The sequence below is a fragment of the Pristiophorus japonicus genome, chromosome 9, assembly GCF_044704955.1.
Source record: "Pristiophorus japonicus isolate sPriJap1 chromosome 9, sPriJap1.hap1, whole genome shotgun sequence".
In the NCBI taxonomy this organism is placed as follows: Eukaryota; Metazoa; Chordata; class Chondrichthyes; family Pristiophoridae; genus Pristiophorus; species Pristiophorus japonicus.
In genome coordinates this window covers 166,594,622-166,613,774 of record NC_091985.1, presented here as the reverse complement: position 1 = coordinate 166,613,774, position 19,153 = coordinate 166,594,622, and the positions used below count along the sequence as shown (strand labels likewise).

At 42.0% G+C, this 19,153-nt stretch overlaps 2 protein-coding genes across 2 annotated transcripts in view; one reads left to right on the top strand and one right to left on the bottom strand.

Annotated features, from left to right (window-relative positions):
- The window catches only part of LOC139273314 (serine/arginine-rich splicing factor 7-like), a 39,230-nt gene extending 28,708 nt beyond the window's left edge, over window positions 1–10,522 (top strand). Inside the window, exons 6-9 of the mRNA XM_070890073.1 lie at window positions 5,285–5,338; window positions 6,447–6,509; window positions 7,266–7,301; window positions 10,106–10,522. Of these exons, the coding sequence (XP_070746174.1) occupies window positions 5,285–5,338; window positions 6,447–6,509; window positions 7,266–7,301; window positions 10,106–10,160 (208 nt within the window). The 3' untranslated portion in view covers window positions 10,161–10,522. The remainder of the gene's footprint in view (window positions 1–5,284; window positions 5,339–6,446; window positions 6,510–7,265; window positions 7,302–10,105) is intronic.
- Window positions 10,523–15,281: 4,759 nt separating this feature from the next.
- The window catches only part of galm (galactose mutarotase), a 38,786-nt gene continuing 34,914 nt past the window's right edge, over window positions 15,282–19,153 (bottom strand). Inside the window, exons 6-7 of the mRNA XM_070890072.1 lie at window positions 18,283–18,457; window positions 15,282–17,808 (exon numbers count right to left, since the gene is read on the bottom strand). Of these exons, the coding sequence (XP_070746173.1) occupies window positions 17,722–17,808; window positions 18,283–18,457 (262 nt within the window). The 3' untranslated portion in view covers window positions 15,282–17,721. The remainder of the gene's footprint in view (window positions 17,809–18,282; window positions 18,458–19,153) is intronic.

Sequence of the window (19,153 nt, the reverse complement as noted above, 5' to 3'; positions counted from 1 at the left end):
GAGGCGCGGACACAATGTGCCAAAATGGACTCCTGCGCTGTAAATTTCTACGTTTCTATGAGAACTGACTTTTGGAGGGAGGACATTTACTGCCGTTAATGAGTTGCCAAAACTTGAATTTGGCGGGAGTACAGTATTTGAGGTTCTTGCCAGTCATACAAGGGGTGTGCCCTCTTTTTTTAAACTTTTAAAAGACTTTCATAATGTGCATCTCGTATAGTTTCAGTTTACATTGCAAAGAATTACTTAGAAATTGCAACACAAACAAGCCGGTTGGTCTGTGTTTCTTACCCATGAGCAGTATTCCTATTCCCATGTGCCTGCCCTATTTCCTTTTCCTTCAACCACCTATCTAACCTTTTATATCAGTTGCAGTTGTTTCAGTGCATCACAACACAAAACCACTGCAAACACATTCCCGAAAATCTTCCCGGTGATTATCACTAATGTATAATTCGGACAGCCACTGATAACTGAAAAAGTACCCAATGATGAACCAGTCCATTTATAAGTGACTTAGAAACATAGAAAATAGGTGGAGGAGTAGGCCATTCAGCCCTTCGAGCCTGCACCACCATTCAGTAAGATCAATGGCTCATCTTTCACCTCAGTACCCCTTTCCTGCTTTCTCTCCATACCCCTTGATCTCTTTAGCCATAAGAGCCACATCTAACTCCCTCTTGAATATATCCAACGAACTGGCATCAATAACACTCTGCAGTAGGGAATTCCACAGGTTAACAACTCTCTGAGTGAAGAAGTTTCTCCTCATCTCAGTCCTAAATGGCTTACCCCTTATCCTTCGGCTGTGTCCCCTGGTTCTGGACTTCCCTAACATGGGAACATTCTTCCTGCATCTAACCTGTCCAGTCCTGTCAGAATTTAATATATGTTTCTGAGATCCCCTCTCATCCTTCTAAACTCCAGTGAATAAAGGCCCAGTCGATCCAGTCTCTCCTCATGTCAGACCAGCCATCCCGGGAATCAGTCTGGTGAACCTTCGCTGCAATCCTTCAATAGCAAGAATGTCCTTCCTCAGATTAGGAGATCAAAACTGAACACAATATTCCAGGTGAGGCTTCATCAAGGCCCTGTACAAGTGAAGTAAGACCTGCCTGCTCCTATACTCAAAACCCCTAGCTATGAAGGCCAACATACCATTTGCTGCCTTCACTGCCTGCTGTACCTACATGCCAACTTTCAATAACTGATGTACCATGACACCCCGGTCTCGTTGCACCTCCCTTTTCCTAATCTGCCGCCATTCAGATAATACTCTGCCTTTGTGTTTACATTTATCCACATTATACTGCATCTGCCATGCATTTGCCCACTCATCTAACCTGTCCAAGTCACCCTGCAGCCTCTTAGCGTCCTCCTCGTAGCTCACAACGCCACCCAGTTTAGTGTCATCTGTAAACTTGGAGATATTACAATCAATTCCTTCATCTAAATCATTAATGTATATTGTAAATAGCTGGGGAGCCAGCACTGAGCCCTGCGGCACCCCACTAGTCACTGCCTGCCATTCTGAAAAGGACCCATTTATCTCGACTCTCTGCTTCCTGCCTGGCAACCAGTTCTCTATTCACATCAGTACATAACCCCCAATACCATGTGCTTTAATTTTGCATACCAATCCCTTGTGTGAGACCTTGTCAAAAGCCTTTTGAAAGTCCAAATACACCACATCCACTGGTTCTCCCTTGTCCACTCTACTAGTTACATCCTCAAAAAATTCCAGAAGATTTGTCAAGCATGATTTCCCTTTCATAAATCCATGTTGACTTGGACCGATTCTGTCACTGCTTTCCAAATGCGCTGTTATTTCATCTTTAATAATTGATTCCAACATTTTCCCCATTACTGATGTCAGGCTAACCGGTCTATAATTACCCATTTTCTCTCTCCCTCCCTCCTTTTTTTTTAAAAAGTGGTGTTACATTAACTACCCTCTAGTCCATAGGAACTGATCCAGGGTCGATAGACTGTTGGAAAATGATCACCAATGCATCCGCTATTTCTAGGGCCACTTCCTTAAGTACTCTGGGATGCAAACTATCAGGCCCCGGGGATTTAGCGGCCTTCAGTCCCATCAATTTCCTGCCTAATAAGGATATCCTTCAGTTCCTCCTTCTCACTGGACGCTCGGTCCGCTAGTACTTCCGGAAGGTTATTTGTGTCTTCCTTCGTAAAGACACAACCAAAGTATTTGTTAAACTGGTCTGCCATTTCTTTGTTCCCCATTATAAATTCACCTGAATCTGACTGCAAGGGACCTACCTTTGTCCTCACTAATCTTTTTCTCTTCACATGTATATAGAAGCTTTTGCAGTCAGTTTTTATATTCCCGGCAAGTTTCCTCTCATACTCTATTTTCCCCCTCCTCATTAAACCCTTTGTCCTCCTCTGCTGAATTCTAAATTTCTTCCAGTCCTCAGGTTTGCTGCTTTTTCTGGCCAATTTTTGTGCCTCTTCGTTGGATTTAACACTATCCTTAATTTCCCTTGTTAGCCACGGTTGAGCCACCTTCCCCGTTTTATTTTTACTCCAGACAGGGATGTACAATTGTTGAAGTTCATCCATGTGATCTTTAAATGTTTGCTATTGCCTATCCACCGTCAACCCTCTAAGTATCATTTGCCAGTCTATTCTAGCCAATGCACGTCTCATACCATCGAAGTTATCTTTCCTTAAGTTCAGGACTCTAGTCTCTGAATTAACTGTGTCACTCTCTATCTTAATAAGGAATTCTACTATATTATGGTCACTCTTCCCCAAGGGGACTCGCACAACAAGATTGCTAATTAGTCCTTTCTCATTACACATCACCCAATCTAGGATGGCCAGCCCTCTAGTTGGTTCCTCGACATATTGGTCTAGAAAACCATCCCTAATACACTCAAGGAAATCCTCCTCCATCGTATTGCTACCAGTTTGGATAGCCCAATCTATATGTAGATTAAAGTCACCCATGATAATTGCCGTACCTTTGTTGCACGCATCCCTAATTTCTTGTTTGATGCTGTCCCCAACCTCACTACTACTGTTTGGTGGTCTGTACACAACTCCCACTAGCGTTTTCTGCCCTTTGGTATTCCGCAGCTCCACCCATACAGATTCCACTATATCCAAGCTAATGTCCTTCTTTACTATTGTTAATTTCCTCTTTAACCAACAACACTACCCCACCTCCTTTTCCTTTCTGTCTATCCTTCATGAATATTGAATACTGCTGGATGTTGAGTTTTCAGTCTTGGTCACCCTGGAGCCATGTCTCCATGATGCCAATGATATCATATTCATTAATTGCTGCCTGTGCAGTTAATTCGTCCGCCTTATTACGAATACTCCTCGCATTGAGGCACAGAGCCTTCAGGCTTGTCTTTTTAATACACTTTGCCCCTTTAGAATTTTGCTGCAATGTGGCCCTTTTTGATTTTTACCTTGGGTTTCTCTGCCCTCCACTTTTACTTTTCTTCTTTCTATCTTTTGCTTCTGCCCCTATTTTACTTCCCTCTGTCTCCCTGCATAGGTTCCCATCCCCCTGCCATATTAATTTAACTCCTCCCCAACAGCACTAGCAAACACTCCCCCTCGGACATTAGTTCCGGTCCTGCCCAGGTGCAGACCGTCTGGTTTGTACTGGTCCCACCTCCCCAAGAACCGGTTCCAATGTCCTAGGAATTTGAATCCCTCACTTCTGCACCACTCCTCAAGCCACGTATTCATCTGATCTATCCTGCGATTCCTACTCTGACTAGCACGTGGCACTGGTAGCAATCCTGAGATTACTACCTTTTTAGAGGTCCTACTTTTTAAATTTAACTTCTAGCTCCCTAAATTCAGCTTGTAGGACCTCATCCTGTTTTTTTTACCTATATCGTTGGTACTGATATGCATCACGACAACTGGCTGTTCACCCTCCCTTTTCAAAATGTCCTGCACCCGCTTCGAGACATCCTTGACCCTTGCACCAGGGAGGCAACATACCGTCCTGGAGTTTCGATTGCGGCTGCAGAAACGTCTTATCTATTCCCCTTACACTTGAATCCCCTATCACTATAGCTCTCCCACTCTTTTTCCTCCCCTCCTGGACAGCAGAGCCACCCATGGTACCATAACTTGGCTGCTGCTGTCATCCCCCCCCCCCCCCAACAGTACCCAAAGCGGTGTATCTGTTTTGCAGGGGGATGACCGCAGGGGACCCCTGCACTACCTTCCTTCCACTGCTCTTCCTGTTGGTCACCCATACCCTATCTGGCTGTGTATCCTTTACCTTCGTTGTGGCCAACTCACTAAACATGCTATTCCCGTCATTCTCAGTGATGTGGACTTACCCTGTACATCATACCAATTTCCTCCCCCCCCCCCCCCCCCCCCCCCCTCTTTCCTTCCTCTTCCCCATTGATCCCTTTTGTACCTTTAGTTGTGTAATGAGATTGTTACAAATGGCCTTAATTGTAATGTGCTTTAAAATGGAAGGAAACTTTGTGAATAAGTAATTAGAATATGAACTATAGATAATAGATTTTTTTAAACCGATTTAAGAATCACTGGTCAGACAGTTTTGATAAAGACCAGAAGCTGGTTGGCTGTGTCTGAACTAGAGAGCCCACTGTAGTAGAAATTAGCCATCGTGATTTCCCATGGAGCACACCTTCCAAGCATGGAAGGTTGTGTATTTGGATTGTTTGAAAACAGATCGCAATATGGGCTTTATTTTGTTTACAGCATATTCTTGGTCAAGTTTTTTTCTAAAAACAAATTGGGTTTTAAAAACGGAGAACAAACCAAATGACAATACTCACTGATTAAGATTGTGCAGGCATTGCCTTGTCAGAGTTCACTTCCGAGTTCTTTATGGAAGAAATGGATGACATCTAGGCTCTATGGAAGGGCTAGTTAAATTAAGTACCCTGTAAGTATTTCCTAATACAGGTTGAACCGTTCTTATGCGGCGCCCTTGGGGCCTGGCCTGCGCCAGATACGGGATTTTGCCAAATGAGGGGAGGTCAGTACAGGTGCTGAGCAAGGGGAAATCGGGGCTGGGAGTGCGGCAGAGAGATCGGGGAGAGGGGGTTGAACGTGGGGTCACGTCAAAGATTGCGGGAGTCGGCAACGAGGAAGGACTTCAATTTGTTTATATCAGAGTTCTGCGCATGCGCCACCCAGTGGCCGGGAATGGTGCCGGACGAGGGGTGGTGCTGGATAAGGAAGGTTCAACTGTAGCTTACTTTTCTCCTATTTCATTTCCCCTACATCAGTCTTTTTGTCATTACAGGTCTAGATCGAGGTCACGGTCCAGATCCAGGTCTCTATCGAGGCAGCGAAACAGGTTGGTTTAATTTAGTTCATGTAATATTCTTTCAAGGAGTTGCTAAATATATTAAATATGTATCTATTTGATCAGTTGTCGATATGTGTTCTGTTGTGAATTATGTAGGCGTTGCTAGATACATTTGGGAGTGAATATTGATTAGTTGCAATAACATTTGGAAACAAGTTAAAAGAAAACTTGTGTTCAATATTAACAATAATATGGAAAGTGTATGGGGGATACTCATCAAGGTGCTCTCAATGGTGAGACGGTGCAGATTTGCTCTTTTAATTGTGATTGCTGTCTTTCGGGGTGGGGAAGAGGAGAAGCAGTGAGCAGAGATCAAAATCCTCTGGGGAGGGGGGAAAATGAGACCCGTCATTTCATGTTTTTGAGCTGTACTGGAAGAGTCTTGAGAACTGTCATCTTGGCTGGTGTATGGGTAAGAGGCAGAAAAATACAAAAGTGCAAAGAACTTGACAACTTGAGATAAAATATTACATGCGGGAACTTAGTGAATATGCAAGACTTGTAACTACATCAGATATGTTGGTCATGTAATTTTGAAGAGATGAATACGATTGCAGTGATGCAACACACACTACATATGCAGCAATTTGGATGAGCAGAAAGGGAATTTATTGGTAGTTATACAGCATACGTTTATTCTCAAAATTAAATGTAAAATATTTGACACTAAGTTTGGAGGACTGGTAAAGGTAACTTGGTTAGTCTGAATCTACTAATTGGGGAGTAACTGTTTTCAGTTTGAGAAACAAAATTTGCAGTTACCTATGAATTTAAATTTGAATTGAAACTACAACTGGGTATTTTGGGGCTGAATAATGGGAGCTCACACGCCAGATTCACCCTGTCGCAGCATCCACAGAGTAAAGTATCTGGTCCAAGCAGGCTAGAGATGAAAACTGGCTATAATTCAGTACAGTGTGTTCTGCAAGCAGAAATGACATTAAGGCCATTGTGAACTTTGTTGATTCACCATGCTGCCAAGGATGGGAAATTATAGTTGAGACTTCTGTAGTTGTGAAATAATTGATCCTCACGTGTGTGATAAATTGAGTATGTTTTTATTGCTGTCTGTTAACAGTTTGATTTTTTTTTGTAGGTCTCCATCTCCTGTAAGAAGATCTCCTGTAAAAAGATCCAAGTCTGGATCTCCTGTTCGAAGGTGAGGAAACCAAAACCAGCATTCTTACCAATTGCTTTTGTTCAATTTAAACATTTTTCTGTCTTCCTACCCTATTCCCCCTCCCATAGTAATTTTTAAATGGGATTTCCTGTGGTGCATGCTATTCCCGAGCCACAGACTAAATGGTTAGCCTGCTCCCAGCTGTCTAAAATTATTTTTGAGCCAGTTGCTAGGTGTGTGAAAATAGTATGGATTGACTATTTTCGTTTGGTGCCATTTGAGAGTGTTGATAATATTGATGACATAACTGCAATCATGAACTTGTGATGCTGGGATTTCTGGTCATAGTATATTGGAATACTGCTGTGCTGCTCCTACGTTATGGGGACGAGGTCCTAATTGGATATTGTTTCATCTGGGACCTGGATTTGAATCTAGCCCAGACTGATCTTTGAGCTCTTTGTGAAGTAAGTGTGGGCAGTGTGAACCTGGAACCTAATAGGTGGACAGCACAACATTGTCTGTAAGTTGGCTATCTAGATTAAATGTCGAAGATGGCTTGTATAGGGAAATTTATATTGGTAGAATCTTCTCAGAGTTGAGACTTGTTGTTAAGGCAGAGTAGAGGGAGCTTTACTCTGCAGTTTGCTGTGCTGTACCTGACCTGGGGAGTGATACTTACTCAGTTTCTCACAACTGGTAGTATCCCCTCGTCTCTCTCTATCCAGAAATATTTGTGGTATTATTGGTCTTTAGATGCTTTGCTAACCTGTTTACCTTCCTTTCCAAAAACAGTCGCTCAAAGTCTAGATCACTTTCACCAAAGCGAAGGTAAGGAATTACTATTTTTTTTAATTTAGAAAGCGAGGTGAAGTATCTGCAGTGTGGGGCACAATGAGGGTGGGGTAAATGGTGACTGCGTTTTAAAAGCCTGAACATGGTCAGAGGAAGGAATGACTGAGAAAGGCGTGGAATTCCAAAATAATTTAAAAGGTTGAATGGGTTTCATTTCTGGTCTTTTATATTTTTCATTTATTATAGTAATTGGCAATTAAAACATAAAACAGAAGATCTAAGTCTAAAGATGGAAAATTTGTGCATTGAGAATTGTACATAATTTGTGGTTTTATTTTGTTGCTGAATTGTTTTCTTTGGCAATTTGCGGTGGCAGCCTTCCATTTTGAGAGCCAACTGGGACTGTGCTGCTGTTCTTGGAGACTGTTTCCACTTTCCATCTATTGCTGTTCATTGTGGAGGCTGGGTGTTTAACTTGCTCAAAAGCATAAGGAGATTTTAGAACATTTTGCTGATGCATGATTGCTTAAGTGGTTTTTTTTCCCTGTGTGCAGTGCTTTACACTTGTCTGCATTAAATTTCACCTGCCATTGTTTACCCAAATCCGTATGATATCCAATTCGTTCTGTAATTTCTAAATTGCCTCTTAAGCCACTTCTCCAATCTAGTTTGCTGTTACTTACAAATTTGCATTGAGTTTCTGAATCAGTCGTTCATGTAAATTAGAAATCAGTGATCTTACTACTGAGCCCTGGAACACTGCACGCAGTACTTCTCCCCCACCCACTCAATAACGGCACTTGCATAAAATAGTCCCCCTACATTAATTTTGTGTTTTTTTTATTAGGCATCATATTTAGCAAATGGAAGCAGTAGAAAATGTAACATTGAAGATGTGTCTCCTGAAGTATTGGGCTGCAAGTCCTACTTAATTATATCTAAGACCTACCTGCTATGTGTCAAATTGGATGTGACCGAGGTGATATTTCATTAATCTGGTTAGGTGAATTCACTTGGTGTTTAGATAACGGAGTGACTGCTGCCAACAAACCGGAAGCTGCGAAGAAGCATTCTGCGCATAAGTGTCAAGTCCCAAATACGAAAAAGTAACATTCACCACAACAGAGGAGCTGATAGCGAGAAGCACACTCAACCAGTGTACAATGAAATGCTCACAAGCTGACAACATCTAAATATCACCTTCAAGTTGCATTTCCTCATTAAATTGTACTGGAAATTTTAGCAGTTCATTAATTCATCAGAATCACATTGCTGCCACTCTCTGCCCTCCCTCCCTCTCTCTCTCTCTCTCTCTCTCCACACTGTCTACTCTTTTTCTCAATGATCCTTTTCCCAGCCGATCAAATCCTAATATCCTGTGTCTGCATTTTGTTCACCAGGCGCGTGTTCAAATCACAAGACACAAGACCTGATGGCGATAAACACAGTACAATTAAACTCTCTCAAGCTGACAACATCCTAATAGCACCCTCAAGTCTCATTACAGGCCACAGACCTCTCAATACCTGAAATTTCCCACCACTTGCCTTTTTCTCACTAATTTGGGCAGACGAGCGAGAACAAACAGGAAAAACCACTGGAACGGCGCATGCGCAACTACTTCGTCATTGGCAGCAATCGCATCCTTTAGATAAAAACTAAGTGTTGCAGATGTGTCCGCTGCATTAACTGCTGTGGTTATTGTAAAGGTTGTGTGCTACTTGGGGATATTTGCTGTTAGTGATTCAGATTTTGAGAATGCAGTGGATTCTCCTTCCCTAATTTCTGTAAATATTTGTATGGCCCATTGATTGAGGTTATTTATTAAAACCTCTGAAATAATTGTGCTTTATTTCACGCCAGCAAATTCTTATGTGGATGTAAGGAATTTTATTGCTTTAAAAAATTGACTGCTACCTTAAAAAAAAATTTACTTGTGGCATCTCTGCAAAAAATTTTCTCTAACAAACCAACATTACTTAGGATAGGATGGAAGGGGAGTTGTCAAATACTACACGCTGCCCCATCAGCTATTTTATCATCTACATTTTATTTCAGTAGCACATAAATTACCCAACATACAAACAGGATCCACATGAAGCTATGGCATACAAATTCTATACTCCTGCTTAACTCAGTTGTTTTGGCTTATGGAATTGTGCATTACTGCTCCTTGTCATTGCAACTAATTCAGTTCCAAATTCCTTTTGTATTGTTATTGTTGCCTTAATAGGTTATAAAGCAATATTGGCAAAAGCCTTGGAATGGGACACCTGACTGCTTTATTGGTCAGAAATGCCTGAGAAATACTTTTATTTTGAGAATGAGCAGAGGGGGAATTGACGGTCCCTTGAAATATAGTTTGCATGCCAGATACGAGACTCCCTAAGCAAATGCTTTATGCGGAGCTCTTTCATGGTAAACGAGCCAAAGGTGGGCAGCGGAAGCGTTACAAGGACACTCTCAAAGCCTCCCTGGTAAAGTGTAACATCACCTCTGACACCTGGGAGACCCTGGCCACAGACCGCCCGAGGTGGAGAAAGTGCATCTGGGAGGGCGTTGAGCTCTTCGAGTCTCAACGCAAAGAGCATGAAGAGGTCGAGCGCAGGCAGCGGAAGGAGCACGCGGCAAACCAGCCCCACCGACCCCTTCCCTCGACGAATGTCTGTCCCGCCTGTGAGAGTCTGTGGCTCTCGTATTGGACTGTTCAGTCACCAAAGAACTCACTTTGGGAATGGAAGCAAGTCTTCCTCGATTCTGAGGGACTGCCTATGATGATGTAGAAGATGAACTATTTTGAAATACTGTTCTGATTACTGTTTTTTGTTTTTTTTCCTCAGTCGCACACCATCTGAAAATTCTCGTAGAAGTGCAAGTCCCAACAGAAATGACTAAGTTGCAAGGCAAAACTTTAGAATGAATGTTTTTTGTTTACATTCTTTGAAGTTGTACGGGAATCTTTTGATTCTTTGTGGGTTTTTTGATTTGATTTTAAATGTAAGGGCTTGTTTCTAACTTAATTTTTCATGCTTCCTTTTTCCTCCTTTGTGGAAAAAATATATGGCGCGGGTAGGACTGATGTTTTGTTTTTTTAAAAAAGAGTACACATCTTAGAGTAGAGACTAAATCCAGTAACCTGCATTTTTTTCCTGCATAACTGTGTTGTATTCTTTTGTTCTAATGTCAGATTCCTCTCAAACCAGTTGAAGTGTATCACATTTTTGTATCTGGAAATAGAAATAAATAAATTGTCCTGAGCGGTGTGTCTAAATTTTTGTACTTCCATTGTGTTCGGAAAAAATTACTGGCTGGAGGATCTCCTGTGGTGTTGCTCATAGAAACATAGAAAATAGGTGCAGGAGTAGGCCATTCGGCCCTTCAAGCCTGCACCACCACCATTCAATAAGATCATGGCTGATCATTCCTTCAGTACCCCTTTGCTGCTTTCTCTCCATACCCCTTGATCTCTTTTGATGTAAGGGCCATATCTAACTCCCTCTTGAATATATCCAATGAACTGGCATCAACAACTCTCTGCGGCAGGGAATTCCACAGGTTAACAACTCTGAGTGAAGAAGTTTCTCCTCATCTCAGTCCAAAATGGCCTACCCCTTACCCTAAGACTATGTCCCCTGGTTCTGGACTTCCCCAACATCGGGAACATTCTTCCCACATCTAACCTGTCCAGCCCCGTCAGAATCTTATACGTTTCTATGAGATCCCCTCTCATCTTTCTAAACTCCAGCGAATAAAGGCCCAGTTGATCCAGTCTCTCCTCATATGTCAGTCCAGCCATCCCTGGAATCAGTCTGGTGAACCTTCGCTGCACTCCCTCAATAGCAAGAACATCCTTCCTCCGATTAGGAGACCAAAACTGAACACAATATTCCAGGTGAGGCCTCACCAAGGCCCTATACAACTGCAGTAAGACCTCCCTGCTCCTATACTCAAATACCCTAGCTATGAAGGCCAACATACCATTTGCCACCTTAACCGCCTGCTGTACCTGCATGCCAACTTTCAATGACTGATGAACCATGACACTCGGGTCTCGTTGCACCTCCCCTTTTCCTAATCTGCCGCCATTCAGATAATCTGCCTTCGTGTTTTTGCCACCAAAATGGGTAACCTCACATTTATCCACATTATACTGCATCTGCCATGCATTTGCCCATTCACCTAACCTGTCCCAAGTCACCCTGCAGCCTCTTAGCATCCTCCTCACAGCTCACACCACCACCCAACTTAGTGTCATCTACAAACTTGGAGATATTACACTCAATTCCTTCATCTAAATCATTAATGTATATTGTAAATAGCTGGGGTCCCAGCACTGAGCTCTGTGGCACTCCGCTAGTCACTGCCTGCCATTCTGAAAAGGACCCGTTTATCCCGACTCTCTGCTTCCTATCTGCCAACCAGTTCTCTATCCATGTCAGTACATAACCCCCAATACCATGTGCTTTAATTTTGCACACCAATCTCTTGTGCGGGACCTTGTTAAAAGCCTTTTCAAAGTCCAAATACACCACATCCACTGGTTCTCCCTTGTCCACTCTGCTAGTTACATCCTCAATAAATTCCAGAAGATTCGTCAAGCATGATTTTCCTTTCATAAATCCATGCTGACTTGGACCGATCCTGTCACTGCTTTCCAAATGTGCTGCTATTTCATCCTTAATGATTGATTCCAACATTTTCCCCATAACTGATGTCAGGCTAACCGGTCTATAATTACCCGTTTTCTCCCTTTTTAAAAAAGTGGTGGTACATTAGCTACCCTCCAGTCCATAGGAACTGATCCAGAGTCGATCGACTGTTGGAAAATGTTCACCAATGCATCCACTATTTCTAGGGCCACTTCCTTAAGTACTCTGGGATGCAGACTATCAGGTCCCGGGGATTTATCGGCCTTCGATCCCATCAATCTCCCGAACACAATTTCCAGCTTTATAAAGATATCTTTCAGTTCCTCCTTCTCACTAGACCCCTGGCACCTAGTACATTCGGAAGGTTATTTGTGTCTTCCTTTATGAAGACAGAACCGAAGTATTTGTTCAATTGATCTGCCATTTCTTTGTTCCCCATTATTAATTCACCTGAGTCTGACTGCAAAGGATCTACGTTTGTCTTCACTAATCTATAGAAGCTTTTGCAGTCAGTTTTTATGTTCCCTGCAAGCTTCCTCTCGTACTCTATTTTCTCCCTCTTAATTAAACCCTTAGTTCTTCTCTGTTGAATTCTAAATTTCTCCCAGTCCTCAGGTTTGTTGCTTTTTCTAGCCAATTTATATGCCTCTTCCTTGGTTTTAACACTATCCTTAATTTCCCTTGTTAGCCATGGTTGTTCCACCTTCCCCGTTTAATTTTTACTCCAGACAGGGATGTACAATTGTTGAAGTTCATCCATGTGATCTTTAAATGTTTGCCATTGCTTATCCACCGTCAACCCTTTAAGTATCCTTTGCCAGTCTATTCTAGCCAATTCACGCCTCATACCATTGAAGTTACCCTTCCTTAAGTTCAGGACCCTAGTTTCTGAATTAACTGTCACTCCATCTGAATAAAGAATTTACCATATTATTGTCACTCTTCCCCCAAGGGGCCTCGCACAACAAGATTGCTAATTAGTCCCTTCTCATTACACATCACCCAGTCTATGATGGCCAGCTCTCTAATTGGTTCCTTGACATATTGGTCTAGAAAACATCCCTAATACACTCCAGGAAATTCTCCTCCAGCACATTGCTGACAGTTTGGTTGGCCCAATCAATATGTAGATTAAAGTCGCCCATGATAACTGCTGTACCTTTATTGCACACATCCCTCATTTGTTTGATACTGTCCCCAACCTCACTACTACTGTTTGGTGGTCTGTACACAACTCCCACTAGTGTTTTCTGCCCTTTGGTATTCTGCAGCTCCACCCATACCGATTCCACATCATCCAGGCAAATGTCCCTCCTTACTTATTGCATTAATTTCCTCTTTAACCTGCAGCGCCACCCCGCCTCCTTTTCCTTTCTGTCTATCCTTCCTAAATGCTGAATACCCCTGGATGTTGGTCACCCTGGAGCCATGTCTCCGTGATGCCAATTACATCGTATCCGTTAACAGCTATCTGCGCAGTTAATTTGTCCACCTCATAGGGAGTTAGAGGTTTTGGAATGGGTGTTATGCCAAGCAGTTCCAGAGACACTGACTTCTGTCTTTGGGAACAGCTCTGGGAATGAGCAGGGGTCTTGGGAATTACTGCACATGGGGGCAGGTCTTGGGATCATTGGGAGGGGGATCTGGGAATACTGATGAGGGCAATTTTGGGATTTGGAAGCATCGGGGTAGTTGTGGAATCATGATTAGTGGAAATGTTATGTAGGGAATTGTGAACGCTGAGGGAGAAGGAAGCGTATCTTGGGGTTGTGCAGTAATTGGGTAGGGGTGTTTTTAACACTAGGGACCAAAGTGCAGAAATATTTGCAGTTGCTGGGATCTTCCAGTGTGCGGGAGGAAAGTAGCGGGGTCCAGGCTACTAGGACCCAAATTGCTATTGGCTCCTTTTGAACCATCAAACCTCCACCCCATCAGCCTTCTCCCCAAACACATCTACCGCCCTTTATGCACATAAGTATGTGGGAAACAGGAATAACTCCCCAGCTCCTTTGTAATAGTGTCATGGGATTTTTACGTCCACCTGAGAGGACATACAGGGCCTCGGTTTTACGTCTCACCTGAAAGGAGGCACCTCCGACAGTTCAGTACTGTACTGGAGTGTCAACCTAGATTTATGTGCTCAAGTTCCTGGAGTGGGACTTGAACCCACAGCCTTCTGACTCAGGTGAGTGTGCTACCGACTCAGGTGACCATGATAAAAGGAACCAAAGAACCATCTTTAAAGGCATAATTTGAGCATGCAGGATAAATGTATAAAAATGCTAGTTTTTTTTTAAAAAACCTACGGTCTATCTAGTTTGCCTTCTACAATTGTGGTAGTTGCATAATCCAATGATAATGGAGTTATTGACTAATAGCCATCAATCTCAATTAATCTAAAACAGTCGCAGACATGGCGTGAGGTGCTATATCTATCGAGACTAGAATTTAAAGTTGCCTACTCTTTAATAGTTTAGACACACATCATTGTTCTTGTTCTTGTCTTTGAACTTTTAAATACTTAAACAATTCTTCTGAAGTGAGATGACCAGAATACAAGCAGTATTGTAAGTGAGGTCTGATTAGTGCATTGCAAGTCTTGGTCTGCCTTACAGTCTCCACAGTTCTGCTTGTGCATCTACATTCGATTTGCTTTTAATTGTTTCTCCATATTACCTTGGAAGTGACCAGTCTATCACGCCGTCCCTGCTGAGAAACCTTTATAGATGGTAATTTCCTTTTTTGAGTGCAGGAATTAAGCTCGGCCATCCTTTTCACTGGGAATCCTTGCCAGTGAAGACATTCGTATCAAGCTAGGAGTGTGATAGGATCCACATTACTTGTCTCGATAGGTGCATCAAGAAACTCAACACCATCCAAGACAGAACATTTTGCTCCTGCCATTAAATTCCCACTCCACCACTGGCAGACTAACTGCAGTGTGTGCTAACCATGGAATGTTACTTTGACAGCACCTCCACGATCCCTTGCCAAAAAGGACATGCAGCGGTAATGTCACCTCCAAGTCACACACCATCCTGACTTGGATATACATCGCTATATATTCATAGTTACAGACTTGATAGCCTGGAAAATGAACCTTTTCATGAACAATGTAAGAAATAGGGCAGCCTAATGTAAGGAATGGGTGATGCTCAGCTCACCAAAATAGCAGTGCAGTTGCAATAGCTGAGTGTCTGTCTAGGGAGGTCAACTGAGTCACAGATTAAGTTCAAATCCAACCTAAACTAATAGGACAAAAGTTTCATAGAATCATACAAACACACACAACAGAAAGAGGCCATTCAGCCCACCATGCCTGTGCCAGAGCTATCCAATGTAAAGTCACATCACATGGCAAAAGAGGAGAGATGAAAAGATTTTTTTTAATGCAGCATGTTATAATCTGGAATGCACTTTTTGAATTAATATTGTCATTTCATTCTTTCGTTAATGTGCTGTCACTTAACCATACAGGGCAATGATCAAAGAGGTACAGAAAAATAAAAGTGCCTTGCACAGTATAGATGTGATGTGGAAATACTGTTTAAAAAGTCATGGTCACTGGGCATAAAGTTTATGCCATTTATCATTGAAAAAGGAACTATTACAACATTCAAGGCTACTTATTTCAGAGTTGCTTGCTTTTAACAACTACTGGGAAAACCATCAAGTTGCAAGGTCATTGAAATCTGACATTACCCTTTCATTTGTGAAAGAAAACAGAATTACTTTTCAATTTAAACAAAAGTATTTTAAAAAGAGCCTCACCAATTTACATAGGCTAAAATTTTGTACCAGTTTTACTCATTTGTTTTGGTTCTAGGGGAAGTACAATGACCTACGGCAGGTAGGGTATTAAGTTTGCCACTTAGAATGCAGTAGGTGAAGCAGAAATAGCAATGTAAGTAACACTTGTGATTGCTACTGACTTCCTGTGATAAGATTTTATTATTTTTTTAAATGAATTATCTTTTTCTTCTGAGAGTTCTGTCATTTTGTAACGCTCAAAGACAAAGGGTGGGGTGATGTAATGGGCCAAAGGTCTAGCCAACATTCTTGCCATAAATATCTCTGGCCTTCCCTTATGTTTTTGAGAATGTCTATGTTTAATACAAATAGTTGAATCAATATCTTTAGCGTAATCAATTGCGTTTGGAGGATATTTTTGTGCACACGGGACTTGAGCACAAGCTCTAGTCTCACACTCCAGTTCAGTATGGAGAGAGTGCTGCACTGTCGGAGGTGCCGTCTTTAGGATGAGACATTAAACCAAGGCCCTCTGGTGGACGTGAAAGATATTTTGAAGAAGTGCAGGGGAGTTCTTCCTGATAAATATTTATTCCTCAATCAACACCACTGAAGGAGATTATCTGGTCATTATCTCATTGCTGTTTGTTGGACCTATCTGTGTGTTTCCGACATAACAACAGTGATTACACTTCAAAAGTACTTAATTGTCTGTGCAGTGTTTTGGGTCATCCGGAAGTCATGAATGACACAATATAAATGCAAGTTCTCTCTATTCGGGAACTGTTCCTTTAGATTGGAAATTACACATACAACCCCTAACATTGGTTGTTGGGAAATGACTAAAGTCTGTAAGGATAGAATGACTGAACACCTTGAAAATGTTCAGCTGATCAGAGATAGCCAGCATAGATTTGTAAAGGGTAGTTCATGCTTGACAAACCTGACTGAATTTTCTGTAGGTGTCTAAAGTAGTGGACAAGGGAATGTCTATGAATGGTATTTATATGGACTTCCAGAAGGCATTTGACAAAGTCCCTCATAAGAGACTGTTAACTATGGTTGAAGCCCATGGAACTGAAGGCAAATTATTGGCTGAGCAGCAGAAGACAAGTGTAGTGATAATAGGCAGGTACTCTTAACTGGCAGGATGTGACTAGTGTCCCACAGGGCTCTGTGTTGGGGCCTTATATTAACTGTACTTATTAACATACATGTTGGGACAGAAAGCCAAATTTTTCTACGACACAAAGATAGGCGGCATTGTAAGCAGTGTAAATGGAAGCATAAAATTATAAAGACATACTGATAGAGTAAACAAATGAGCAAATGAATTTCAATGTAGGAGAGATTACACAAACTAGGGTTGTATTCCCTGGAATTTAGAAGGCTAAGGGGTGATTTGATCTAAGTGTTCAAAGATAGTAAGGGGAACAGAATGGGTAGCTAGAGATACTCTGGTTAGTGAGTGAAATTAGGAAATACTTCTACACACAAAGGGTGATAGACATTTGGAACTCTCTTCCGCAAACGGCAATTGATGCTAGATCAATTGTTGTTTTAAATCTGAGACTGATAGATTTTTATTAACCAAACGTATTAAGGGATATGGAGTAAGGTCGCAGAACAGGGTCGAGGGGCTAAATGGTCTACTCCTGTTCCTAAGTCTTGTGCCAAATACTAACCCAAGTGCTTAGCTAACTTCAAACATCCAGTCTTCTAATCTGTTCCTACTTTCCCAAATAAACTGAATTGGAACAGCTATGTAACCTAGTGGCAACTTTGATGTTGGGGAAAAACATTAAATTAAGATCTAAGCTGGGCCTCATCCTAGGTTGGCACTGCTCAATTTGGGTGTCTTTGTATGAACACGCCCTCTGTGGACACATCGGGTAAATGCATGATTTAACTTTCCTCGGTATTTATTAAAAAGAGCGTTAAATTCTTTCCTTACCACCCCCTCCACTAAGCGTGATTTTATTTTTTTGTTCTAACTAATGTAATTTAAGAATAAGTGTTTTGATTAAAATATGGCAACTGCAACATAGCTGCTCAAATTATTGCTCCGGAAGTACAGAGAACTTAAACCATGTTGTGTGGTTATATTCTTCGCCAGGTCTCAGCAATGCATCTGGGAAATTTGTCTGTAACATAAAACATTTGAAAGCATGAAACTAAAATCTAACTCTCAGAAATAGTAAACATTGTGCGCAAAAAGCAATATGCAGACTATTCCAATGCTCTGGCTGGCCTCGTGCCTAGTCCCCTCCATAAGCTCATCAGAATCTCTGCTGCCCGTATTAAATTTTGTCTGATAATGCGCCTGTGATGTTTTACTACATTAAAGATGCTATCAATGCAAGTTGTGCAACAATTTTCAACTGGTCCTAATTTACCAAATCGTCTGTTTTTCTTAATTTTAGCGGTGATGAGTTGCAGAAGAGCAGTGTGGTAACAAGTTTTGTTTGCAAATTAGAGATAATGGTTTAGGGCAATGATCCAGATGGCAAGCTAGAGCACGTTACTAGATACTTTGTTCAAGCAAAATTCTTAGAATATATCCAAATTAATACACACACACAAAAAATATTCAACGGTTTCTTTTGCCTTCAACTAACCTTGTTGACAGCATCAGGCCAATTCTGGGTTTCCAGACAAAACCCCGAATGCTTAGGGTATACGGCCCCTCCTTTGCCCTTCAAGCTCCCATCAAGAAAATTGGCAGTGTAGAATTGAATTCCCGGCTGTGTAGTCTCGACCTCCAGTAGCCTGCCACTTGGGCGATGGTAAACCCTGTGAACAAGAACAGTATGTTTCGCTGGCTACTCGTTTTTGAGAGTGTTTTAAGATTTATTCCCCAAACTTTCTCCCTAGTCTACATTCTACTCATGGCTCGATGGGACGTGAGTTTCGTGCTAGCAGGTTGCTCTAACCTGGCCATCAGCAACTGATACCTGGACACATCCATGGACAGTACTTTTTCTCTGTCCAATATCCCTCACGGTAAAACTGACAATTCTCCATTATTCAGCTGCCCCCACACAGCTCTGCTTTAATAATTCTATTACATAGCTCGTCTGCACCAACTTACCTTGTTTCGCTAATACAATGGGTTCAAGTCCCACTCCAGAGACTTGAGCACAAAATCCAGGCTAACACTTCAGTGCAGTCCTGAGGGAGTGCAGCATTGTTGGAAGTGCTGTTTTTCAGATCAAACGTTAAACCGAGGCCCTGCCTGCCTTCTCAGGTAGACAACTTGCATTGCTATAGTGCTTTTAATGTTGGAAAATGTCCCAAGGCGTGTCACAGAAGCGTAACTCAAACAAAATTTGACAGCCAACGGAGATGTTAGGACATGAATAAAAGCTTGGGTCAAAGAGGTAGGTTTAAAGGAGAGTCTTAAAGTAGGAGTGGAAAGGCAAAGAGGTTTAGGGAGGGAATTCTGGAGCTTGGTGTCTGGGTGGCTGAAGGCAGAGCCACCAATGGTGG